This window comes from Crocuta crocuta, unplaced genomic scaffold, assembly GCF_008692635.1.
Source record: "Crocuta crocuta isolate KB4526 unplaced genomic scaffold, BGI_CrCroc_1.0 scaffold64, whole genome shotgun sequence".
NCBI classification, from domain to species: domain Eukaryota; kingdom Metazoa; phylum Chordata; class Mammalia; order Carnivora; family Hyaenidae; genus Crocuta; species Crocuta crocuta.
The window spans coordinates 7,605,554-7,633,085 of NW_027530640.1; the positions used below are offsets into that span (position 1 = coordinate 7,605,554).

General features: G+C 37.3%; 1 protein-coding gene across 1 annotated transcript in view; it reads left to right on the forward strand.

The window, feature by feature from the left end:
* Positions 1-27,532, forward strand: part of SEC24A (SEC24 homolog A, COPII component) — an 81,769-nt gene that overhangs the window by 46,209 nt on the left and 8,028 nt on the right. The window contains exons 8-19 of the mRNA XM_077768645.1: positions 1-121; positions 1,955-2,064; positions 5,169-5,281; positions 7,966-8,084; positions 12,962-13,017; positions 14,111-14,317; positions 16,427-16,547; positions 16,865-17,023; positions 19,511-19,684; positions 21,118-21,228; positions 24,312-24,487; positions 26,754-26,891. The exon at positions 1-121 is cut by the window's left edge and continues 7 nt beyond it. Of these exons, the coding sequence (XP_077624771.1) occupies positions 1-121; positions 1,955-2,064; positions 5,169-5,281; positions 7,966-8,084; positions 12,962-13,017; positions 14,111-14,317; positions 16,427-16,547; positions 16,865-17,023; positions 19,511-19,684; positions 21,118-21,228; positions 24,312-24,487; positions 26,754-26,891 (1,605 nt within the window). The remainder of the gene's footprint in view (positions 122-1,954; positions 2,065-5,168; positions 5,282-7,965; positions 8,085-12,961; positions 13,018-14,110; positions 14,318-16,426; positions 16,548-16,864; positions 17,024-19,510; positions 19,685-21,117; positions 21,229-24,311; positions 24,488-26,753; positions 26,892-27,532) is intronic.

Here is a 27,532-nt window from a genome sequence, read left to right on the forward strand (position 1 = left end):
CCTGTGGTTACCTCCAGTACAATTGTGAGATGCCGCTCATGCAGGACGTACATCAATCCTTTTGTCAGCTTTCTTGATCAAAGGAGATGGAAGTGTAACTTATGTTACCGAGTCAATGATGGTATGTTTTTGTTTTTTGAAACATTTTCAAATTTCTCCTTGCATTGTAGGGAAAGCCAATAATACAAATGTGAAGTTAAAAAAAAAAAAAAGACAACCCAAAACCCTTTCTTACTTACCTGTAATCCTTCCACTCAGAGGTAACTTCCGTTAACTTTTTTCTATGCATTTATACATATATATAAAAAATTGTATACATTTTGAAGAAAAAAATGTGATAATATTATGATACCATTTTTTTTAAATTTTTTTTTAATGTTTTTTATTTATTTCTAGGAGAGAGAGAGAGAGAGAGACAGCGTGAGCAGGGGAGGGTCAGAGAGACAGGGAAGCACAGACTGAAACAGGCTCCAGGCTCTGAGCTGGCAGTCAGCACAGAGCCCGACGCGGGGCCCGAACCCACGAACCGCGAGATCATGACCCAAGCGAAAGTCGGACGCTTAACCGACTAAGCCACCCAGACGCCCCTATTATGATACCATTTTTAAAAATTCATTATATTGGGTATATAATAAATGGTATATTTTATGGTATTTTAAGCCTATAATTTAAGAAATACTTTTATTTAGAAATTGCCCCATGCCTTTTCTCTAGGGTGAAAGAAAATAAGTCCACAGAATAGCTGCCATTAGCTTCATTCACTGCTGTATGAAGGGAGGTGGGCAGTGCTAGAAGGTTAGTTGAATGTAGTTTTTTCAGTAATTGAGGAAGAGGAGATCTCTTTCAGAAGCTGTTTATAGTTTATATTTAAGAAATATCATCTAACTAGTAACATTTTATTAGGATTAGAGAAGAAAAAGGGCATGTTGCTATCCACATTGGAAATTAGGTCCCTGGTGTACCTGGCTGGCTCAGTCAGTAGAGCATGTGACTCTTGATTTTGGGGGCATGAGTACAAGCCTCATGTTGGTCATAGAGCTTACTTAAAAAAAATTAAAATTAAATAAAAGAAAATTAGGTCTCTGGAAGGAAATTTCATAAGCATTGGGAAATGGAGAATTTATGAGATCTTTTAAACATTTTTATTGTTTATGTTATTTAAAAGTAAAGGGAAGATAGAGTAAGAATGGTATTTTTACTCTAATAATTGAGAAAATGTATTTATAGTGTTTAGTATATTTTTAAAATCTTATGTATATGTGCTTCTTTATGTGAAATAAAATTATATTAAAGGTAGAAGTTACTTTTATTTGCAGCCCAGACCATTTCATGCACTATGGCTTACCCTTTAACGTATGTAGGAATTTGAATTTCTAAACGGTTAATGGGAAGACAGGAGCAAAGATAATTTAGAAAATATTCTTTGAACACTAGTGTGTTATAAGTGGTAGGCAACTGATGTTCTATAAAGGCCTCATTAATTAAAGGAAGTGACTGAACTGTTAGGCTTTATTTAGCTTTAGCCTCTGAGGTATTTTTACCATAGCTTTTTAGGGGCAGCTGGAGGCTCTACATTTCATGTCAGTGTTAATACTCATGTATTGTTAAGAAATTTAACACAAAATTTTGTCTTACATGGAAGATTAGTATTAGTATTCAGTGAATTTTCTTTTAAGCTGTTTTAGGAAAGCAGCATCAGCAAGAATTGAGACAAAGTGTAAATTAGAAGGTAGGAAAAGAAAATCACAGTGATTGTAGCTGTAAAAGCAAGACATACTTAGTACTACTAAGTATGGGGGAAACGTGAATGGAACTCAAAAAACAAAGTATATTTATCCTTTAATTTTTGGTCCATATTGGCTAATTTATAAATCCTCAAAATAAAAAAACAGCTAAATGCAAGATAAAACTTAACCCTTTCAGTTTTATCATTGTGTGTTGTTAACTTACATAGTCCCCGAAGAATTCATGTACAACCCTTTGACCAGAGTCTATGGAGACCCTCACAGAAGACCTGAAGTTCAGAACGCTACAATTGAGTTTATGGCTCCTTCAGAATACATGGTAAGCTAGCTTGCCTGCTTCCTTCGTTTCTTGTTTTTTGAGAGAGAGAAAGCACATTGTGCACAATGGGAGGGGCAGAGAGAGAGAGGGAGAGAGAGAATCCAAGCAGGCTCCACACTGTCAGTGCAGAGCCCGTCGCAGGGCTTGATCTCACAAACCATGAGATCATGACCTGAGCCAAAACCAAGTGTCGATGACGCTTAATCGACTAAGCCACCCAGGCACCCCGCTTTTTTTTTTTTATATATTATTATATAAAATTATATAAATTATATTTTTTATATGTTNCAGGGGTAAATTTGAAAAGTAAAAGTGTAAAGTTTCACATTTCTTATGCATCAGTCCAGAAATTTGCAACATAATATTGGGACCATATTTACTTTTAAGTCACTTCCAACTTTTTTCTAATTATGCCATGATAAACACTCTCTTGCAAGTACTATTATACATTTGAATGAATATCTGAGGTCTTGCATTTTAAAAATAATAATTATGCCTAAGGTTAAATTAGCACTTAAAATTTTTCAAAACACTGACATTTAAAATCACTTTCTTTAGGGGCGCCTGGGTGACTCAGTTGGTTAAGCGTCCAACTTCGGCTCAGGTCATGATCTCACGGCTCGTGGGTTTGAGCCCAGCGTCGGGCTCTGTGCTGACAACTAGCTCAGAGCCTGGAGCGTGTTTCAGATTCTGTGTCTCCCTCTCTCTCTGACCCTCCCCTGTTCACACTGTCTCTCTCTCTCTCAGAAATAAATTAAAAAAAAAAAAAATTTTAAAAAATAAAATCACTTTTTTTAGTGTCTTATTTTTGAAAGAGAGACAGAGTGCGACTGGGGGAGGGACAGAGAGAGGGAGACAGAATCTGCAGCAGGCTCCAGGCCATGAGCTGTCAGCACAGAGCCCAAAACAGGGCTTGAACCTACGAACAGTGAAATCATGACCTGAGCTGTAGTCAGATGCCCAGTGGACTGAGCCACCCAGGCACCCTAGCACTTAAATATTTTTGATCATCACAAACAACTGTCTGACATAAGCTAGGTTAATGCTGTTATTACTGTCTTACAGATAGGAAAACAGACTTAGGTTAAGTGACTTGTTGAATATCCTTTAAGTAAGTGGGAGAGTTTGCATAAAAATCCATGCCTTTGATTTGGTTACTATTTCACTGTGCCATAATTTTCTCTAAATGGAATATGAAGATAAGACTTAACATGAACTTTTAATATTTTACCTTGTTATATTTTTGTGGGGTAATCTCTGGGCAGTGGGTGCCATTTTGGTATAGAAATTATGACGGTGCATTTTCTTTTCACCACAGAAAAGTTCACTGTAGAAGAGTGTTTTGTGACATTTAAATGCTTGGTAATGAGGCACCTAGGTGGCTCACTCGGTGGAGCACCAACTTCAGCTCAGGTCGTGATCACGTCGTTTGTGAATTTGAGCCCCGCATTGGGCTCTCTGTGGACAGCTCTTAGCCTGGACCCTGCTTTAGATTCTGTGTCTCCCTCTCTCTCTCTCTTTTTTTGCCCCTCCCCCACTTGTGTGCGCGCGCTCTCTCTCTCTCAAAAATAAAATGCACATTTAAAAATAAATAAATAAATAAATGGTTGGTATTAGTTTTCAGTAGTGTAGCTGTCTCTTTGTCAAATTAAAGCCAAAAAATCAGAAGCCTCTGTTCTTTTGGATTGTCCTCCCTGGGTCTCTTTTATCTCCCAGGTTTTGCAAAGCTGACTTCCTTTAAATTTGTAAACTTGCCTATTGTAAGATGCTTTGCTCCTTCCTCACTCATCTCATAGGTGATAGATGCTATGAATTTGGCAAGTGATCTGTGTCTAAAAATATAAAAGTTACTATACCACCTACCCAGTTCTCATTGTGGTTGTTTGTTGCTTTTTATTGAATTGAAAACAAATCTTTAAAAAACTTTTTTAATGTTTTATTTATTTCTGAGAGAGAGAGGGAGACAGTGTGAGCAGGGGAGGGTCAGAAAGAGAGGGAGACACAGAATCTGAAACACGCTCCAGGCTCTGTGCTGACTGCCAGCTTGATGCAGGACTCGAACCCACGAACCATGAGATCATGACCCAAGCCGAAGTCGGAGGCTTAACCCACTGAGCCACCCAGGCGCCCCAAAAACAAATCTTTAAGTTGGAATTTTTTTTAATGTTTTTTAAAATTTATTTCTGAGTGGGAGACAGTGTGAGCAGGGGAGGGTTAGAGAGAGGGGGAGACACAGAATCCGAAGACAGTCTCCAGGCTGTAAGCTAGCTGTCAGCATAGAGCCCAATGCGGGGCTCGAACCCACAAACCGTGAGACCATGACCTGAGCTGAAGTCGGATGCTTAACTGACTGAGCTACCCAGGTGCCCCTAAGTTGGAATTTTTAATTCTATTCTATCCTATTTTTAAATATTTATTTGTTTATTTTTGGGAGATGGCACACGCAAGCAGGAGAAACGTGAGCAGGAGAGGGGCAGAGAGAGAGAGAATTTTGAGCGGTGCTTAATCTCACTGTGAGATCATGACCTGAGCTGAAATCGAGAGTCAGGTGTTTAACAAACAGCCACCCAGGCACCCCTAAGTTTGGAATTTTAAAATATAGTTGTACTTTTTTATGGATCTTGGCTGAAATGCTTTGGTTAAGAAACCAGCTCAGGCTGACTTGACCAATGAGGTCACAACCATAGTTTCCCTATATTGTGAAATATAGTATACATATGGAGAAGTCTATAAAACATAAACCTGTAGGTTACCAAATAATAAGCTCCTGTGTTAGTACCACCCAAGTCAGAATTCAGCATTGCTGGTACTCCCAGAATGCCTTCTGATCACATTTTGTTTTCTGCCTGTCCTAGAGAAGAACTCTTCTCACTCAGGGCAATCACATCTTCATTATTTTTTCTAAGTATGTGTCTCAAAAAAATACAATATAGGTTTGCCTGTTTTTAAATTTTTATTATTTCTGTGTTATTTTCTTAATCTAATATTGTTTATAATTGTCTTAATCTATAGTGTTTATTGTTTTGTTGTATGTGAACGAGACAGATGATAAGTTTAGATTTAATCCTAATAAGTGTATTTAATGACATCTTTCTTTTCTTCAGTTACGACCACCTCAGCCTCCAGTGTACCTCTTTGTGTTTGATGTATCTCACAATGCAGTTGAAACTGGATACTTGAATACAGTTTGCCAGAGTTTGCTAGACAATCTGGATTTGTAAGTATCTTAATTCATCTTAAATTTGAAACTAGTAAAATGAATAAGTAGTTCAAAATGAAAACGCTATATAATTATGTTCTAAGAGTTCATTTAAATTGGTTCCTTAACTTTAGATCTCACTTTCTCTGAGAAACATAAATTTATTTTAACTTTTTAAAAAAATATTTATTCATTTTGAGAGAGAGTGTGAACGGGGGAGGGGGAGAGAGAAGTGGAACAGAGGATCTGAAGCTGGCTCTGCACTGACAGCAGCAAGCCTGGTGCGTGGCTCAAACCCATGAATCATGAGATCACAACCTTAGCTGAGGTCAGATGCTCAACCAACTGAGCCACCCACGTGCCCCTTACCTTTTTTTTATGGGAAAATTTCAAACATATAGTAAATAGAAAGACTGTAGTGAATTTCTAGGTACTTATTATCCCTTACCTTCAACATTTTTAGCATTCATTTGTTCTTATTTCATCTAATTCCCCCCATACATAAACACTTTTTTCCCTTGAATATTTTAACTCCAACTATAGTCAGTATATCCTTTTAACTATAAATACTTAGAATTATTTTTAACCCTAAGATGCAAATATTATACTAGACAAAATTAGCAATAATTCCATAATATGATTTAATACCTGGTTTAATTTTTGGTTTTTGTTGTCTCAGAAATGTCTTTTTATTGTAAGTTTGTTGAAATAAGAATATAAACTATGTACAAGTGGCATTTGGTTATCCTATTCCTTATGTCTCTTTTTTTATTTTTTTAATTTTTAATGTTTTTTTATTTCTGAGAGAGAGAGAGGGAGTGACAACATAAGCAGAGGAGGGTTAGAGAGAGAGGGAGATATAGAATCTGAAGCAGGCTCCAGGCTCTGAGCTAGCTGTCTGCATAGAGCCCGACATGGGGCTGGAACCCACGAACTGTGAAATCATGACTTGAGCTGAAGTTGGACGCTTAACTGACTGAACCATCCAGGCACCCCTTCTTAAGTCTCTTAAAACATCTGTATGTTAAATGGTTCCTTAGATACTTAGTGTAACCCATAAAAGCTAGTATGACTTTTCAGTGTAATGAAATATAGTGCTCTTGTGTTGTACAGAAGAATGTGAATGACCAAATCTTATCAGAAATGAATTACTAAGTCTCTCACCTTTGTGAAAGGAGTCTCCTTGTTCTTGCTGGCATTTTTTTTTTTTAAGTTTATTTATTTGTTTTGAGAGATAGAGTGTGTGCAGAAGCATGCGTAGAAGGGGCATACAGAGAGGGAGCAAGAGAATCCTAACCAGGCTCTGATCTGTCAGCAGAGCCCAATGTGGGGTCTGATCCCACAACCTTTGGATCATGACCTGAGTTGAAATCAAGAGTTGGATGCTTAACTGACTGAGCCACCCAGGAGCACCCAGTATTTGTATTTTTAATTTAGATTGTATATGGAGATTATCTGTTGATGTGAAACTCCACTGACTCACCCAAGCATGAGCAACAAGAATGAAAACTAGTTTGTCCCTTTCCTTAAGAAACCTTAGGTCCAGATATTTAAGGTCTTTAAGACAAATCCTTCTGTTGTTCTTTTTTTTTAAGTTTTATTTATTCTTGAGAGAGAGAGAGTGAACGGGGGAGAGACAGAGAGAGCAGGGGATAGGGAATCTGAAGCAGGCTCTGTGCCGATAGCAACAAACCTGATGCAGAGCTTGAACTCATGAACCATGGGAACATGACCTGAGCTGAAGTCGGACACTCAACCGACTGAGCCAGTCAGGTGCCCCTTGCTCAAGCTCTTCTTAAGACAAACAGTGTAAGAAGAGATTTGGGTAAACTTTTAAAAAAATTTTTTTAATGTTTTTTTTTTTTTTAATTATTTTTGAGAGAGAGAGAGAGACAGAGTGCGAGTGGGCGAGAGGCAGAGAGAGAGGGAGACACAGAATCTGAAGCAGGCTCCAGGATCTAAGCGGTCAGCATAGAGCCTGATGTGGGGTTTGACCTGAGTCAAAGTTGGATGCTTAACTGACTGAACCACCTAGGCGCCCTTGGGTAAACTTTTAAAAGATGTGCGGTACCTTAATTTATATTTTGGAGCTGCTAATTGGTAGTTTTTTAAAACTATTTTTTTTTTAATATTTTATTTATTTTTGAGAGAGAGATAGAGACAGCATGAGCAGGGGAGGATCAGAGAGAGAGGGAGGCACAGAATCTGAAACAGGCTCCAGGCTCTGAGCTGTCAGCACAGATGCGGGGCTTGAACCCACGAACCGCAAGATCATGACCTGAGCCGAAGTCGGACGCTCAACCGACTGAGCCACCAGGCGCCCCTTTTTAAAACTATTTTTGATAAAATCATCTACAAAGTCTTCACTATAAGAACATGAAAAGTTTTGTGTGCACTTTGAAGTATTTTTTATCTGTCATTTCCTATGTGATTTATCTACCTTCATATAGGTGTAATGAGTTTTGGATTGCTTTATTATCACTTAGTTTTGTTGATTGTTTGGCTTATGCAGTATTTTCACTTTGAGTAGGGTATGTTTTAATGCTAATTAAACATTGAGTGGGTTAAACATTTATGTTGGGACAATTTCCATAATACCAAAGTAGTTATTTGCATGTTAACTCTTCAGATATTTTATATATATACATATATATATGTATGTGGGAAAACTTGATAAAATACTCTTCTGAATTTGTTTATAGGCTTCCCGGCAACACTAGGACAAAAATTGGCTTCATAACGTTTGATAGTACAATCCACTTCTACAGTCTTCAAGAAGGTCTCTCTCAACCTCAAATGCTAATAGTTTCAGATATTGAAGGTATATATTATACACTTTAAATTATTGAAATGTCTTAGGAATTTTCAGTTTTAGAGAAATATGTTATATGGTATGTATGATATGACTATTATATTGAGGGAAAAGACCTGGAGTATAAAATCATAAGCTTGTTGGAATTGTAAGAGTCCTTCAGTCTAATCCCTCATTTACAGAAGAGGAAACAATAATAGAGGTAAAGTGAATTCTGAACAAGGCAACAAAAACAAGTTAATGTTCACACTCAAGTTAAATGTAGGTGTCTTTTTCCCTTATCATTCATTCATTCAAAAAAGTATTTGAGAATAGACATAGAATACAGGGTCCAGGAATAAAGCCTCACATATATGGTGAATTGATTTTTGATAGGAATACCAAGACCATTCGATGGGGAAAAAATTGTCTTTTCAACAAATGGTTCTGGGGAAAATGAACATGCAAAAGAACAAAGTTGGACCCTTACTTAAAACATACTTAAAAAAATGGATCTAAACTTAAGAGCTAAAACTATAAAACTCTTAAAACATAGGGGAAAAATCTTTATAACATTGGATTTGGCAGCAATTTCCTGGGTATACACCAAAAGCAGAGGTAATAAAAGAAAAGATAAATAAGTTGCACTTCATGAATACTAAGAACTTTTGTACATCAAAGAACACATTTAAAAGAGTGAAAAGAGGACTCACAAAATTGGTGAAAATATATGCAGATCGTATATGTGATGCAGGATTAATATCTAGAACATGTAAAGAACACTTGAACCCAGTAGTAAAAAAATGACACAAAAATCTGCAAAGGACTTAAATAGACATTTCCCCAAAGAAGATACACGAATGATCAATAAGCACCTGGGGAAAAAAATGCTCAGCATCATTAGTCATTAGAGATAAGCTTATCAACAGCAGCCAAACTATGGAGAGCCCAGGTGTCCATTGACTGCTAAATGGGTAAGGAAGGTGTGCAATATATATACAGTAGACTATTACTCATCCATCAAAAAGAATGAAATCTTGTCATTTGCAATGACATGAATGGAGTTAGAATGTGTTATGCTAAGTGAAATAAGTCAATAAGAGAAAGACAAGTACCATATGATTTTACTCATATGTGGAATTTAGAAACAAAGCAGATGAATATATGGGAGTAGGGGGAAGAAAAAAGAGAGAGACAAACCATAAGAGACTCTGAATGATAAGAGAACAAACTATGGGTTGACAGAGGGAGGTTGGTAGGTGATCAGCTAGGTGGATGATGGGTACTAAGGAAGGCACCTGTTGTGAAGTACATTGGGTGTTGTATATAAGTGACAAATTAATAAATTCTCCTAAAACCAATATCACACTGTATGGTAACCAAGTAAAAATCAATAGACAAATAATACCCTTAAAGCCAAAGGGAAAAAAAAAGAAACATAAATCACAACCACAGTGAGATACAGTTTCCCATCCATTACAGTGGCTATTATAAAAAAAATAGGAAATAATAAGTTTTGACAAGGATGTGGAAACCCTGGAACTATCATGCATTACTGATGGGAATTTAAAATGATACAGTGCTATGGAAAACAGTTTGGCAATTCCTCAAAAAAGTTAAATACAGAATTATTATGATATAGCAGTTCTACTACCAGTATATATCTAAAAGAATTGAAAGCAGGTACAAACCAATACTCATGTGCCAAGGTTCATAGCAGCATTATCCTCAGTAGCCAAACATGTAAACAATTCAAGTATCCATCAGCAGATGAATGGGTAAACAGTGTGGTATATACATCTACTCAAGAATGAAATTCTGTTGCGTGCTACAACATGAATGAACTTTGAAAACATTATGTGAAATAAAATAAGTTATGTACAAAAGGACGAGGATTGTATGATTCTGCTTATATGAGATACTGAGAATAGGCAAATTCATGGAGATAGAAAGTAGAATACAGGTTACCAGGGGTTAGGGAGTTACTCTTTAATGAGTACAGAGTTTGCAAAGATGAAAACATTCTGAAAATACATAGTGGTAATGGTTATACAGCACTGCAAATGTACGTAATACCAGTGACTTGTACACTTAAAAATGGCTAAGGTGAGGGGTGCCTGGCTGGCTCAGTTGGTAGGGCATATGAGTCTTGATCCCACATATTTTATAAATTTCATAACCACAGTTAAGAAAAATTAACTCAAAACTCATAGACTGGAGTGTGAGATTAAATTTTTTTTAACATTTATTTATTTTTGAGAAACAGCATAAGTGGGGAGGAGCAGAGAGAGACGCGCGCGTGCATGCGCGCACGCACGCACACACACACACACACACACACACACACACACACAATCTGAAGCAGGCTCCAGGCTCTGAGCTATTAGCACAGAGCCTGATGTGGGGCTTGAACTCATAAACCATGAGATTATGACCTAAGCTGAAGTCAGATGCTTAACTGACTGAGCCACCTAGGTGCGCTTGGAGTGTGAGGTTAAAATAGAAGAAAACAGAAGTAAATCTTTGTGACCTTGGGTTGGTTGATTTCCTAGATATAACACCAAAGCACAAAAAACAAAAGAAAAATAGGCTGGCTGGCTCAGTTTGGTAGAGCGTTTGACTCTTGATCTCAGGGTCATGAGTTTGAGCCTCACATTGGATGTAGAGATTACTTTAAAAAGAGAGAGAGAGAAAAGGATAAATTTTGCTTTCTCAAAAACTTAGTGCTTTAAAGGACACCATCAAGTAAGTGAAAAGACTACCCATAGGAAGAGAAGATATTTGCAAATCATATATCTGATCAGGAAGTTATATCGAAATTATATAAAGAACTCCTACAACTTAACCAGAAAAAAACAACTTAATTAAAAAGTGAGCAAAAGATTTGAATAGAAATAAACAGTGTTCACTATTCTCTATAAACAGATGGCCAATAAGTACTTGAAAAGATGCTCCATCTCCTAAGTTATCTGGGAAATACAAATGAAAACGACAGTGAGATGCTACCTTACACTAATTAGAAGATTCAGAACTCAAATTTTTTTTGCTGCTTGCAGTGTGTCTCTGAATGTCCATAGAAGCACCAAGAGTATTGGTTTTGTGGTTACAAATAATTTTACTAAGTAGGCAAATCGGCAAATATGGAATCCACGAGCAGTGAGGATTCACTGTACGTCTTTAAAGGGCAGTAGTTGAGGAGCCTCCTTCTGTCTTGGTTATTTTAAATCGCACAACAAATCAGCTTTTTTCCCTAACCTATTTATCTAGATACTTACTTTGCATAAAATAAAATCACTGAACAGGTGATTCTGATGATGGGCCAAATTGTGAATTCAGTGATGTTGTCCAGCCTCTCAATTTTATACATAAGCTGATAGATGGAATGTCCCTTGCTGTATGTCACATAGCAAGGGTTTAAAAAATGACAGTAACAAGTAAAGTATTTGCAAGAAAGTGGAGAAATTAGAACTCTCATATAATGCTGTTTGGAATGCAAGATGTTACAGCCACTACGGAAACAGTCTGTCACTTCCTCTAGAAGTTAAACATAGAGTTACCGTATGATCCAGCAATTCTACTCAATATTTATATATGCAAGAAAATTAAGAATATGTGCACATGAATGTTCATAGCAACATAGCCAAAAAGTGGAAACAACTCTAATACCCATTATTTGATGAATGTGTAAAGAAAAAAGTGTATCTATACAATGCAATCTTTGTTAATGAAAGAGAATAAAGTACCGATAGATGCTACCACATGGGTGAGCCTTGAAAGCATTTTGCTGTGTTTAAGCACCAGTCACAAAGGACCTCATAGTGTGACACTGTTAGTATGATGTGTCCACTGTATCCAAATCCAGAGACAGACTGCCAGCTGCCTAGTGCTGTGGGAGTTGGCAGGGTCATGAAGAATGGCTGCTAATTCACGTGGCATTTCTTTTTGGGATGATAGGAAGAATCTGGAATTAGTGGTGATGGTTGTGTAATTTTGTGAACATATTAAAAATTATGGAATTGTATCTTATATGAGGGTGAGGTGTCTGTGTTTTTATCTGAGTAAAACTTTCATTAAACATTTTTTAATTCTAAAGAAAAAAGAAATCTAAACAGTAGACTGTAGAATTTTTATGTGACAGGTAAAGTAAATAATGTTTCAAGTCATTTTCTTGGTATTACTTTTTACAAACATTGTAATGAGCTTCTTTTAAAAAAAATTAAAAGCAAACTACCAATATGTAGAAAGTGAGACTTCTCGTAATCCTTCACCACCATTGACATTTCCCTTCCCAGTTTACCTCATTTTTAAGGAAGAGAATTTAATTCCTAAGTAACAATAAATTTGAAGCCTAAGGAGCTCATCTGATGTTGTCAATTAGCATATCTTCTGACGTAATTGATTTTGTAGTTTCATAAGTATAGGCACGGGGTGGAGTGGGGGGGGCCTCATTTATGAGAGTATGCACGTTTCAAATGACAGAGCAGTTGGTGAGCTATATGACTTCTTTGTAAAGACATAGCCTTCTGGTAGGTCATCTTATTCAAAACTGTTTTTTAATGCTAAGAACGCTGGCTTCCAGGGCTAGGCAAGAATGTAAAGTAGCATTCTAAACTGTTGTCTTTCACCTGAGATGCAAAGCACTTCTGCAAACCCTTACTCAGCGCTTACCGATCAATATTTTCTAATTAGGAGGCTCTTTACCTTTTACGTGGTAACAGATAAGTTGCAGTAAATACCTAAATAAATGCTACTTTGGTGGCTTTTTGAACATAGCTAGACACTGCTGTATATAATTGTAGAGAAGGTGGCTTTTCTTTATATATGGGGGCAGTTAATTGTATCACTGTTAAGTATTTGGAACATCTTTAAGAATTAAGTTTTGTTTAAAATAAATATTTATTTTTCAGATGTTTTTATACCTATGCCAGAGAACCTATTAGTAAATTTAAATGAAAGTAAAGAGGTAAGGCACATTTTTCTATCTGACATACTTAATTAAAATATTGAAGCATTGTATTTTCAAAATGAACTTTAAGTAAAGTTTTGTTTGTTTCTGAGACATTTTTAAGACGTGTAACATTTTATATTTGCTGTTAGTATTAAAATTCATCAGATGAACAGCTCTTGAGTTTACCCTTGATGGCTTTTAAGTCTAATGTAGCAAGATACTTGTAGTAGGGTAGAAGATAAGCCTATTTATAAAAGAGGAAAACCTGAAGGAAACCTGCCTTGCCAGCCATTTGGGAAATTGGGAGGGTTGCTCAGATAAGCTTCTGGTCACTACATAGAAGCACTTTAGCTAGGCTGCTTTCAGTGCCCTTTGCTTTTCTGATTCACAGAGTGTCATTGGGGTCAGTTCAGAAGAAACTTATTACCTGCCTGGAAATTGCCATGACATAATACAGTGAGAGGTGAACAGAATGTGTCTGAAGGGGGGATGTTGTCTACCCTGTACATGCATATATGCCGTAGGGGTAACATTTTAACTAGCAAGTCTATGGTCTCAGCTGTTGGCAACAGTGACTTCACCGTAGTGTGAAGGACTTTTTTTCCCTTTAACTCTCTTTATTTATACAACCTAACCTGAATAGGTAGTTGTTTTTCATTTTTTCTTTTGTAGTGGTATTACTAGTTGGCAAATTTACTGGCTATCTTAGACTTTTCAGTAGGGAAGAGTTAAACTCACTTTGGAACTGAAAAGAATAATGTGTGTAGCGGTGATTGAGAAGGCCATGTTTCATGGCATTAAAATAAAACAAATCTGTAAACTGTGATGGTTCTTTTGGATATATTTTGGACTTATAGTCTTGCTGGACTACTGCATGTGCAAGAACTGTAAGGCCCCAATTTTGACTTGTCTTGCTTGCCAATTTATAATGTTGACTTAAAATGGCTTTCTTGTCATTTGACCAACTTCATTGTTTACTGTACTGTCTGTAGATTCTCTGACCATCATCACGACTCAGTGTCTTGTCTTCTGTATTAGTTACTGATTTTTTTGTGAAAAAAAATTTTTACTTGTAACACCTTTGAGTTTTCTTGCTTTATTTTACAAGCTTGTTCAAGATTTACTGAAAACTCTGCCACAAATGTTCACCAAGACCCTGGAAACCCAGAGTGCCTTGGGTCCTGCACTTCAGGCTGCCTTTAAGCTGATGTCCCCAACTGGTGGTCGAATGTCCGTCTTTCAAACACAACTTCCTACTCTCGGAGTGGGAGCCCTGAGACCGCGAGAGGAGCCCAACCAAAGGTCTTCTGCTAAGGTGAGGATGTCATCACATGGATGTTATTGTTCATGTTGGTGCTCTGTGCTGTCCCTTTGACCACAAAGCTTGTTTCTCATTTACTTTTTAGTTGTGGAGAGTAGGGGGTATAAGGAAATAGATAAAGCATTTCTCTTTTATGTCATAATTTCTATTTTATTACATTTTCTACCTGATTGACTCTTATCTTACTGTTGGGTCTTTAGTATGCTACTCGCAGTGCAGCCTGCCTTTGATGAGAAAGTCTGGCCGTCTAAGGAATATGCCTTCTAGGGACAAAGTAGAATATGGATGAACACTAAAAAGTAGTCATAGTTTGGTAAATGGACTGCCGTGGATTGCTTTTAGAACGTTGTGTGTATAAACTTAGTTTGAGATGTGTATTTTTTAAAAGATGAGAGTTGCCATGTACTATGTTAATTATGGTGTCAGTCCCAGAGTAGGTCTGCCTAAATTCTACTGCTCTTTAGATGTATGAACTTGAGTAGTTAATTTCTTTGCCCTTCTCTTTCCTTACATTTAGTTATAAAGTGAAAATAATGGTAGTACCTGCTTCTTAATAGTAGTTCAAAAGACTGAATAGATAATACACGGGAATTGTTTATTTTATTTATTTATTTATTTAATGAATGAATGTTTTATTCATTTTTGAGAAAGAGCATGAGTGGAGGAGGGGCAGAGACACACACACACACACACACACACACACACAGAATCTGAAGCAGGCTCCAGGCTCTGAACTGTCAGCACAGAGCCCGATGCAGGGCTTGAACTCATGAACTATGAGATCATGACCTGAGCCAAAGTTGGACACTTAAACCAACTGAGCCACCTTAGCACCCCCACATGAATTGTTTAGAACTGTTTCCAGCAGGGGCGCCTGGGTGGCTTAGTCGGTTAAGCGTCCAACTTTCACTTGGGTCATGATCTCACGGATCGTGGGTTCGAGCCCCGCGTCGGGCTGTGTGCTGACTGCCAGTTCAGAGCCTGGAGCCAGTTTCAGTCTGTGACTCCCTCTCTCTCTGACCCTCCCCTGCTCACACTGTCTCTCTCTCTCTCTCTCCTAAAAATAAATTAAAAATAAATAAATAAATAAATAAATAAATAAATAAATAAATAAATAAAAAAGAACTGTTTCCAGCAAAGTAAATATTGAATAGATTATTGAAATTAGCATAACAGGTGCATTTCATTTTAAAAGTAAAACAAAATAGGGGCGCCTGGATGGCTCAGTCAGTTAAGTGTCCAGCTTCAGCGTGGTTATGATCTCATAGTTTGTGAGTTCGAGCCCCCATTGGGCTCTGTTCTCAGCACAGAGCCCACTTCCATCCTCTGTCTCCCTCTCTTTCTGCCCCTCCCCAGCTTGCTCTTGCTTGCTTGTTCTCTCCCCAAAAAATAAAAAAATTAACATTAAGAAAATAAAGGTAAAACAAAATAGAAAATAGTTAAGTAGTACCTGTTTTTTTACTGAAAAAGTGAAAACCAGAAAATATTATAAAAATACAGAATTTTCTATAATACCCAAGGATACCTATTAACATGTTGGTATATATAGGGGCGCCTGGGTGGCTTAGTCGGTTAAGCGTCCGACTTTCGCTTAGGTCATGACCTCGCGGTTCGTGGGTTCGAGCCCCGCGTCGGGCTCTGTGCAGACTGCCAGCTCAGAGCCTGGAGCCTGTTTCAGTCTGTGACTCCCTCTCTCTCTCTGACCCTCCCCTACTCACGCTGTCTCTCTCTCTCCTAGAAATAAATAAAATATTTTAAAAAAAAACCAAAAAAAAAAACATGTTGGTATATATAGATAGATTTTTAAATTTTATGACAGTGTAGAGATGCCTGGGTGACTCTGTCAGTTAAGTGTCCTGCTCTTGATTTCAGCTGAGGTCATGATCTCACAGTTTGTGGGTAGGTTCAAACCCCACAATGGGTTCTGCGCTGACCTTGAGCAGCCTGCTTGGAATTCTCTCTCCATCTCTCTCTGTTCCTTCCCTGCCCACTTACACTCTCCCTTTCAAAATACATAAATAAATAGAGTTTTTAAAAAATACAATAAAATTTTATGACAATTTAGTAATTAATTTTTTTCTTTATATGATTTATTATTAATAGGAAATCCACTTGACACCATCCACTGACTTCTATAAGAAATTAGCCTTGGATTGTTCTGGTCAGCAGGTAGCCGTTGACTTATTCCTTCTCAGTGGACAGTATTCTGATTTGGCTTCTCTGGGTAAGTTCTTCCTCATGAATACTTTTCTCAGATGAATGTGAAAATGGTATTTATATGATGGTATTCTAAATAGAGAACAAAGTGAAGGAATTTTTATTCCTTTGGGAGAGTTAATCAGTCTATTATAAACCTTTTGGTCTTCAACTCTAAATATTTATAATAGAGAAGATTTTATACTACTTTTTAGAAGAATGAAATTTTCTTTTTTGATAATACTTTGAGAGGCTAAGGAAGAATTGATTCAAATACCAGTAGTTTTTTGGTGCAGTAATAGCACTTAATGGCAGAATTTTTTACACGTATATGTTCTCTTCCAGGTTGTATTTCTCGGTATTCAGCAGGTAGTGTCTATTACTATCCCTCTTACCACCATCAGCAGAACCCAGTACAAGTACAGAAATTACAGAAGGAACTACACAGATACCTCACTCGAAAGATTGGTTTTGAGGCAGTCATGAGGATTCGGTGCACAAAAGGTGGGACAATTTTTTTTTTAACATATGCATAGAAATGTTGCTTTTGATACCAGTAAATATATATTTTCAGCTAGTCTTATTTCATAAGGTTTGCTCTTCTAAGATATTTTACTTACACTTATGGATTATGCAAGTAATAATAGAAAAGAGGGCTGCTTGGCTTGCTCAGTCGGTAGAGCATGGGACTATTGGTGTCAGGGTTGTGAGTTCAAGCCATGTTGGATTTGGAGCCCACATTAAAAAAGAGAGAGAGAGAGAAGAAACATTATAAAATAGGGACTGTTTTGAATATACTGAAAGCCACTGAATTGTACACTTTATGTGTGATTTTAATAAATTTTTTTTAATGTTTATTTTTGAGACACACACACACACACACACACACAGATTGTGAGTAGGGGAGGGGCAGAGAAAGAGGGAGACACAGAATCCGAAACAGGCTCCAGTCTCTGAGCTGTTAGCACAGAGCCCGATGCAGGGCTCTAATTCACAAACCATGAGATTATGACCTGAGCCAAAGTCACAGGTTTAACCAACTAAGCCACCTAGGCACCCCTATGTGTAATTTTTATGGTACGTGAATTATATCTAATTTTTAAAAGTTATATTCCCCCCCCCCCCCCACCCCCACCAAAAATAAGAATGGATTTTCATTCCATGTTTTGAACAGGAACAGTAGTAGAAGTAGGAGATCTTTTCATTTGTGCTCTTCACAGTTTGCACTGCTACTAACACCTTGCCTCAGTGTTGCTTTGGAAATAGTCGGTTTTAGAATGGTTTAATCCAGTATTTTTCAGGATGAATGCCTGTGGCTGCTAAATGATAATAACTATAATAACTATTATAATAACTATTCTCTTAGGAAAATGGGAAATATTTCTAGATATTTTGTTCCTTCACATTATCAGCCTGGTTCTAGTCTTTTATTCAAATTTTAATATAATGTTGTTCTTTAAGAGGTATGAAACAATCATTTTTTAAATTTATTTTTTTAACGTTTATTTATTTTTGAAAGAGAGAGAGAATGTGAGTGGGCAAGGTGCAGAGAGAGAGGGAGACACAGAATCTGAAGCAGGCTTCAGGCTCTGAGCTGTCAACAGTTCAGTCATGACCTGAACTGGAGTCAGATGCTTAACCAATTGAGCCACCGAGGCACCTCACAATCTTTTCTTTTTTTCTTTTTCTTTTTCTTTTTTTATTTTTTTGCTGTGGAAAGACTATATGAAATATGTAGCCCCCCCCCACCCAAAAAAAAAAGAAAAAGAAAGGGATCCACAACCTGTCCACTAGATAAGTGTTGAAATCTGTTGGTCAAACCATTTGCCAAATGAAATTGTCTATTATCACTGTAATAAAAAGGAAAAATGACTGAGTGAAACAACTAATAATAGAACATATGTAATATCTTATAAAAGGTATCAAATAACACTAATATAAGGTTGACACATCTTCAAATAACTCAGTTATTAGTGTCACTTCTAACCAGTTTGTTACCACAGTAGCTTCTTTCGGTTTCTGTTTATTTTTATGCTCTGATTGGCTGACTGTGTATTGGAGGTTCCTAAAACCCCATCTTTGGGTTCAATTTATTTGCTAGAGCAGCTTACAGAATTCAGAGAAGCATTTTATTTACTTGATTACTCATTTGTTATAAGAGGATATAACTCAGGAACAGCCAGATGGAAGAGGTGTATAGGGCAAAGTATGGAGAAGGGGAAGGGCATGGAGCTTCTGCAGCTTCCGTGTTCTTTCTGAGTGCTCCACTCTCCCCACATCTCCGTGTGTTCACCAACCCAGAAGCTGTCCAAAAGACCCCAATCCTTTTGAGTTTTTATGAAGGCTTCTTTACATAGTCATGATTGATTATGGTTGGTGACTGAATCATCCTCCAGGTCCTCTCCCCTCCATGAAGGATGTTGGTGGGGGATGGGTTGGACTGAGAGTTCCAAAGTTCTTTTTTTTTTTTAATATTTTTTTAACGTTTTTATTTATTTCTGAGAGAGAGAGAGAGCGCAAGCAGGGGAGGGTCAGAGAGAGAGGGAGACACAGAATCCGAAGCAAGCTCCAGGCTCTGAGCTAGCTGTCAGCACAGAGCCCGACGTGGGGCTCGAACCCACGAACTGTGAAATCATGACCTGAGTTGAAGTTGGACACTTAACCAACTGAGCCACCCAGGCGCCCTGTGAGAGTTCCAAAGTTCTAATCATATGGTTGGGCCCTTTGGTAACCAGCCCCCATCCTTAGGTTATTGGGTTCTTTCCAGTCACTCCATCAGCATAGCAAAAGGCACATTTGTGACTCTAATCACTTAGGAAACTCCAAGAGTTTAGGAGCTCTGTGCCAGAAATGGGTGAAGATCAAGGATATATTCTTATCATAAATCACAGTATCACATCTAAACCTTTAAATTTACTCTCTGCCACTCTGATAAGTGACAAGGATAAAATGAAGATATATAAACGATTTTGATAAAATTTTCTTTTCTAGGTCTTTCCATTCATACCTTCCATGGGAACTTCTTTGTTCGGTCAACAGACTTACTCTCTTTGCCTAATGTAAACCCAGATGCTGGGTATGCAGTACAGATGTCAGTGGAAGAGAGTCTTACTGACACTCAGTTGGTTTCCTTTCAGTCTGCACTCTTGTATACATCCAGCAAAGGTAAGGTGGGGTTTTTTTGTGGGGGGGGTATTGTTATTGATGTTGTTGTGGCAAAAACATATAACATGAGATCTGTGCTTTTAAGAGATTTTTAGGTCTACAATCCAGTATTGTTAACTATAAATAAAGTGTGTTGCAGCAAAGGGAAGTTTTTTTATTTGGTCATGTATTCATTGGCTTACAATAAACTCTCTCACTTTTGGAAGTACTCATTTCTATTAAACCAAAAGAGTATATTTCTGATCTTAAGAGCTTTGTTGCTGTTCCTGGTAAAGCCAAGATGTGTTATATTTATTTTCCTTAACCAATTGTATTTAACAGATATTTATTGAGAGTCTGCTTAGTGTCAGGCATACTGTTTAGAAAAATCTTGGTTTTCGCACATTGCTTCAGAAAGATGTTACCAATTTGTGGTCCTATCAAATACCCTTTTCATTTTAGCCTCTGATTGTGTTTGTGTGTGTGTGTGTGTGTGTGTTTAGTTATTGTTGCTGATATAATAGGCTAAACATTGTATGTTTTCTTTTGGCTCTCATTATTCTTGTCTAGGATAGAAGAATCTTAACAATGTTACCCTTTTTTGCAAATACTTCTTTCAAAAAGTAATTTGTATGTGCTCCTTATATGTACACGTTCATTGGTCTTCATGTGTCCATACACGTTGCAGTATGGATATCATCTCTAGTTTTTTTACTTGTACTTTTACTTTGGTGTTCCAGATCTTACTGATTAGAAAATTTTTTTTAAAAAAATAGCTTGATGTTTGATGATTCTCAAAAGGTTTTTATTTTTATTTCTGTATTTATTAATTTTTATTATTGTGGGTAATAATTACCAAAGAGAAAATATTATATTAGTCGATTTCATTTAAATTTTTTTCTGTGATTAAAGAGGAAAGTATAAGATTTCTCTAGACTTTAAATATCAAAACAGACTATAGAACATATGTGGAAGTAGTGCTGTCTTAAAGCTGTATATTAATTTAAAAACACTTTTTTAAGTTTATTTTTGAGAGAGAGAGAGTGCATGAGTGAGCATGAGGGACAGAGAATCTGAAGTGGACTCTACACTGGCATTGAGGAGCCTGCTTGGGATTCTCTCTCCCTCTCTGCCCCTTCCCCACTTGTGTGCGCTCTCTCTCTCTCTCTGTCTCTTTCTCGCTCTCTCAAAATAAATAAACTTAAAAAAAAGAAAGTAATCAAAAGGTTCAGAAAAGACATTTTTTTAAGAAGCTAACATGTTACCATCATTTAATTATGATCCCTTTTCTGTAATAACTTGAACAAAAATAATTTTATAGTCAAAAAATAAAAGAAATAAAACTTAAAGAGTTTTTACTCATTAATGTTTTGATACTATTTCTGCTTATTAAACATAATATAAGGTTTTCAATATAATTGTCCCTTACTATCATTTATATGTTTCCCGCAAAGGTGAAAGAAGAATTCGTGTTCATACTTTGTGTTTGCCTGTAGTTTCAACTCTGAATGAAGTCTTTCTTGGAGCTGATGTTCAAGCAATTTCAGGGTTATTGGCCAATATGGGTAAGAATTGTTACCACCTATTGTAAATATTTCACAAATAATAACATTAGAAAAATCCACACAGTTTTATTTTCCTTTAAATTTTTTAAAAAATTTACTTTTAGAGAGAGAGAGTGAATGCAAGTGGTGGAGAGGCTCAGAGGGAGAGAGAGAGAGAATCCCAAGCAGGCTCCATGCTCAACAGGGAGCCCTGCGCAGGGCTCAATCCCATGACCTTGGGGCCATGACTTGAGCCAAAATCAATAGTCCGATGCTCAACCAACTGAGCCACCCAGATGCCCCTGAGTTTTCTTTAAATTATTAGCTTTAGGGGTATCTGTGTGGCTCAGTCAGTTAAGTGTCCGACTTTGGCTCAGGTCATGATCTCACGGTTCGTGACTTCAAGTACACATCGGGCTCTGTGCTGACAGCTCAGAGCCTAGAGACTGTTTGGGATTCTTTGCCTCCCTCTCTTTTTGCCCCTTCCCTGCTCATGCTCTGTCTCTCTGTCTCTCTTTCTCAAAAATAAACATTTAAAAAAATTAAATACTTAGCTTTAAAGGTTTCAATGTTTTGGATCCTGTGTATGTGTCCTAAGTAACTACTGGAACTAAAGGACCTTTTTTTTCCCTTAAGCAGCTTTATTGAGATATAATTTATGTGCCATATCACATAACTCATTTTAAGTCTACAACTCTATTGTCTATGGTATATAGACTGAATTGTATGGCCATCACCTCAGTCTAATTTTAGGACATTCTTATCACCCCAAAAAGAATGTCATGCCCATCAGCAGTTACTGCCCACTCCCTCTTCCATCTCCATCCCTCACCAGCCGTAGGCAGCCACTATACTGCTTCTGTCTCATAATCTGCCTATGATGAATGTAAATAACCATATTTTAGTTGATGTTCAGTACTATCGGTTAATAGCTTTTTTATGAGGTCTGTAACTTGAATTGCAAGAGACCGTGAACTTACATAAAGACCATTGGTTTTGGGGTCATGGAATTTGGGATTGAAAACCAATTTACTTTTCACACCTAAGTTTGCAGCCTTGGCCAGGTCACATGAGCTAGAATTTATTTACTGACACCTTCACTTCTTTACTTCCATCTCAGATATAGTTTAGGTGCCTCCTTGATTTTTTGTTGTTGTTTTTGCTTTTTTCTCCTTCAGGAAAGATGTCATTCAGTCCATTTGCTTCAAACTCAAATCTACCTATAATAAGGATGATTACTGTTGTTTTAATTTCCTGTTGGTAACTTATTATTTTTTAATGTTTATTTATTTTGAGAGAGAGAGAGAAAGTGAGCATGCATGAGCAAGGGAGGGGCAGAGAGAGAGGGAGAGAGAATCCCAAACAGGCTCCACACTGTCAGTGCAGAGCCCGATGTGGGGCTCAAACCCGTGAACTGTGAGATCATGATCTGAGCTGAAGTTGGATGCTTAACCAACCTAGCCACCCAGACGCCCCAGTATTGATTATATTTTTGATTCCACATGATTTGACGGTTATCTTTTTAAAGCTTATTTATTTATTTTGAGGGAGAGAGAGCTCAAGGAATCGGGGCGGAGAGAGAGGATCCCAGGCTGGCTCCATGCCATCAGTGCAGAGCCCCATTCAGGGCTCAATCTCAGGACCATGAGATCATGACCTGAGCCAAAATCAAGAGTCAGATGCTTAACTGAATGATCCACCCAGGTGCCCCAACATAAATTTAGTCAGTTTGTTAGTTAATTTATTAGTTTTTGATTATTGCTTTTTAAATGTTTATTTATTTTTGAGAGAGCAAGAGACAGAGCATAAGCAGGGGAGGGGCAGAGATAGAGGGAGACACAGAATCGAAGCAGGCTTCAGGCTCCAAGCTGACAGCGCAGAACCTGGTGCAGGATTCAGACCCAGGGACTACAAGATCATGACTTGAGCTGAAGTTGGATGCTTAACCAACTGAGCCACCCACGTGCCCCTTAATTTTTTTAATGTTTATTTTTGAGAGAGAGAGAGAATATAAGCAGAGGAGGGGCAGAGAGAGAGAGAGAGATAGAATCCAAAGCAGACTTCAAGCTGTCAGTACAGAACCTGATGCAGGGCTCAAACTCACAGCCTTGAGATCATGACCTGAACCGAAGTTGGACGCTTAACTGACTAAGCCACCCAGGTGCCCAATAAATTTAGTTTAGTTGTAGTTTGTGAACTCTTTCAAACAGTTATGTGCTTTTAGTGTTTAAATTTCTTGAGGCACCTGGGTGGCTCAGTTGGTTGAGCGTCAGACTTCAGCCTAGGTCATGATCTCGTTTGTCTTGAGTTTGGGCCCCATGTTGGGCTCTGTGCTGATGACTCAGAGACTGGAGCCTGTTTCAGATTCTGATTCTGTGTTTCCCTCTCTCTCTCTGCACCTCCCCCACTCATACTCTGTCTCTCTCTCCCTTCCTCCCTCTCTCTCTCTCTCAAAAATAAATAAAACATTTTAAAAAATAAATTTCTTTTGGGGGAAAATTTTTTTTTGAGTATGCAGAAATGCATGTGAATGGTGGCATGGCAGGTGATGAGAGGCATCTAAGTAGCTAAGAGCTCTCGCAATAAAATTCTCTGTGAAGAAAGCATGTGTTTTAGTTGCAGACAGTTTTCTTTCTCTATGGTGTGTAAAATGAAATGATGGATTACAACTAATAAAATCTTAGATTTGGGTACCTGGCTGGCTCACTTGGTTGAGTTTCCAGCACTTGATCTCCAGGTCCTGAGTTCAAACCCCTTGTTGGGAGTAGAACTTACTTAGAAAGAATATTTCAGAATAACATCTTAGACTGAACAAAATACAGTTTTGCCATTTTACAGGCAAAACAGACTCATGAAGGTTAGATTCCTTGCCATATTGTCTTATAGTTAGGAAATAGAGAAGCATTTCAGCCAAGTTTGATTTGCCTCTTCAGACTGTGCTTTGAGCTGCTATACTTGGCTCCTTGTGTATGTGATACATTGGAGAGGGAATTTGTATAATAAAAAAATATATATATCTCTCTTCTTTCCTTAGCAGCGGGATAGAAGTGGGATAGCTAAACTTCTGTCTTCTCTCTCGTTTATTCCTGCCTTCCGTCTGTTAGCTGTTGACAGGTCTGTGACTGCCAGTCTGAGTGATGCTCGGGATGCCCTAGTGAATGCCGTCATAGACTCTCTTTCAGCCTATCGTTCTTCAGTCCTAAGTAACCAGCAGCCTGGACTCATGGTTCCTTTTTCTTTGCGGCTTTTCCCACTCTTTGTGTTGGCTCTCCTTAAGCAGGTAAGAGAATTAAACCCAGAAACTAACACAGTAATGTCATTTTTTATCCTGTGAACCACTAAACATTGTATGTATAACTTTAAGCCAGTTAAGTTTTCTGAGGACAGGGACCTTGACTTTACTGGAATCTTGCAAACATTCGTAACCCAAAAAAGTTTTAAAATACTGATTTAAAGCATATGCCTTATTTGTAAGATACGTTCACAAAGTATTCACTTATGTTATCAAAGATGTAAGTGATGAACAGTTTTCCAAAACAATATTTTATTGGTAGAGCAAGAAGTCACACATGAAACTCTTCTTTTGGCTTTTTCCTGCTCCCTACAGTATCTCAGCCGCATTCTACTGCTACTTAATCTTAGCTCTGCCTTCTCATACCTGTGCACCTATTTCCATGGGCTACATTGCACTTTCCTCTTATGTTTGAGCTCAAATGTTATCTCTTTAACAGTTGCCGTTCCATCTATGGCCCTGTAGAGTTTTTTATTTAATATTGTTATTTAATTGTCTCCCCTCCCCTGCCTGCCCTTTACCCCTACCACTGGCTCCCCCCACCCGCTTTTCAAAAAACAAAGGAAACTCTGGGCTTCTGGAAGAGGTTTATTTTTCAAGGGTCCAAAATTCAACGTCCAATCTTAAATACTTAGGGTAACTTTCTCTCATAAGTGTTATTGAAAAGCTCATGTTAATAAACCACTTGGGGTTACATCCTAGATTCTGAAACTGATCAAAACTACTCTGGATCTTATCAATTTGTATACTTTTCTGAACTCCAGGATCTACACTTTAATCTACATTCTTTATCTCTCTTCCCTCCCTTATTTTTCCTCTATAGCATTTAACAGTGACATAGCAGTAGTTTGCTTATTTATTATTTACTTTTCCCTTGCTAGGATTTTTTTGTTTATAAGGACAGGGATTTTTATCTTTTTTGAAAAGTTTACCACTTTGTCTCAGCACTTAGAGCAGTTCTTAGTACGTAACAGGCTCTCAGTAGTTATTGAATGAATAAATGAAGTTTCCTTCTTCTATTTCCCATATTTTTTCTTCTTTCTTAGTGACTGTCAGCATACTAATTTGAAAATTCTTGAGGGCCCTGCTGGCTTAGTTATTGGAATATGTGACTCTGGATCTCAGTGTTGTGAATATGAGCCCCACAGTACGCACAGAGCTTACTTAAAAAAATCTTAAGAGCCTCGGAGTATCTAGGCTGGCTCAGTCAGTAGATCATGTGACTCTTGATCTTGGGGTTGTGAGTTTAAGCCCCACTTTGGGTGTAGAGATAACTTAAAAAAAAAAAAAAAACCTTAAGAGCCTTTTCTAATCTTCCTTTAGCTTCCTTTGTTTATAATCAGTATACTTGTTTTAAGGCATAATCTCATTGCTGCTAGCTCTCTGCCTCTTTCTATTACTTTCCATCAATAAGAGTGCTTAAAATCTTTTTTTTTAAAGATTTTATTTTTTAAGTAATGTCTACACCCAGTTTGGGGCTTGAACTTAGAACCTTGAGATCAAGAGTTGCATCCTGTACCGAGTGAGCCAGCCAGGCCCCAGGTATGCTTAAAACCTTACCTCAAAACTTAGTATTTTCCATGAAGCTAACAGATCAGTTAAAATTCGCTACTTAGGAACCAGTTAAAACTCAGCAGCTCTTCCTCCCCATGGGTCATGTCCCCAGGCTTTAATAAAATTACCTATAAAAAAAAAACCAAAATAACATAGTTTAAAACTCATTACTTACTAACTTTATTTTGCTAACTAACTGTCCCCATTGGTATTAATTATTTTTCCTGATTGATTTGTAAGCTTTATTGTTTAATTTCTGTAACTAAAGGAGAAGCAAGGATAGTTAACCACCATTAGTCATCACCCAGCATTTATAAAACACAGATCTTTGGTCCTTCATTTGTGTTTTCATTTTTTCATCTGCAATATAACCTTATCCCTCTCATGGTATTGTTTAGATTTTCATATCACCATCATTCTATGGTAGATAGAGTGTTTAGATCTGTTTCACTGAATAGGAAACAGCAGAGAAATCCAGTGACTTTGCCATGGTCAGGTAATTAATTTCTTTCAGGTGGAGATATAGCCACACCTAAATAGATGTGTGTGACTTTTTAATAGATACTATTAGAAGAATAATTAATGGTAAATTTGCTAATTCTGTCTGAAGATACTTTTTTAACATCTAAGATTTGCAAAGCTTTGTTTATATTTGTTATTAAATCCCCTTTTCTTGGATGGGGGTGACTTTTTGTTACAGAAATCGTTTCAGACTGGGACAAATGCACGTCTAGATGAACGCATTTTTGCCATGTGTCAAGTGAAAAATCAGCCCTTGGTCTACCTTATGCTCACAACTCATCCCAGTTTGTATAGAGTTGACAATCTCTCAGATGAGGTAAGATTGATTAATTTTTTAGTGGCTTTTTCTTGAAGGTTTATAAGCCTACTTATTTTGAGTCCATTGTAGAAATGAAAGTTTTGTTTTTAAAGCTATTAATTTTATTCCTTTGCTATGCCTGTGTAAGGAAAAGCTCTTGAGATAGTGTCTTTTTTCTTACTAAATTATTATTTAAGATATTAAAGTAAAAGAATTTTTTAAGTTTGTTTAAGACAAATATGTAAAGGGGCACCTGGGTGGCTCAGTCTGTTAAGCATCATAGTTTGGCTCAGGTCAGGATCTCGTGGTTCGTGAGTTTGAGCCCCATGTCAAGCCCTGGTTCAGATTCTGTGTCTCCCTCCTCTCTGCCCCCCCCCCCAACNAAAGACAAATCTCTAAAGCAAATCTCCTAAATGTAGAGCCTGATTTATTTATTTAAACAAATTGATCTGAAAGGGGTGTCCTGAAGGTGAATGTTTAGTGTAGCAGTATTCTTGAATTTAAAAATATTTAAGTTGTAACATTATTTGTCCTTTTTTTTTTTTTTTTTTTGATGTTCTTACTGAGATATTATTTGCCCTCTTAGGAATTATCTGAATTAAAGTCAGACACATGAAAATGTCAAATCATAATCTTTCTAAAATTGTGATTAAGTTTTA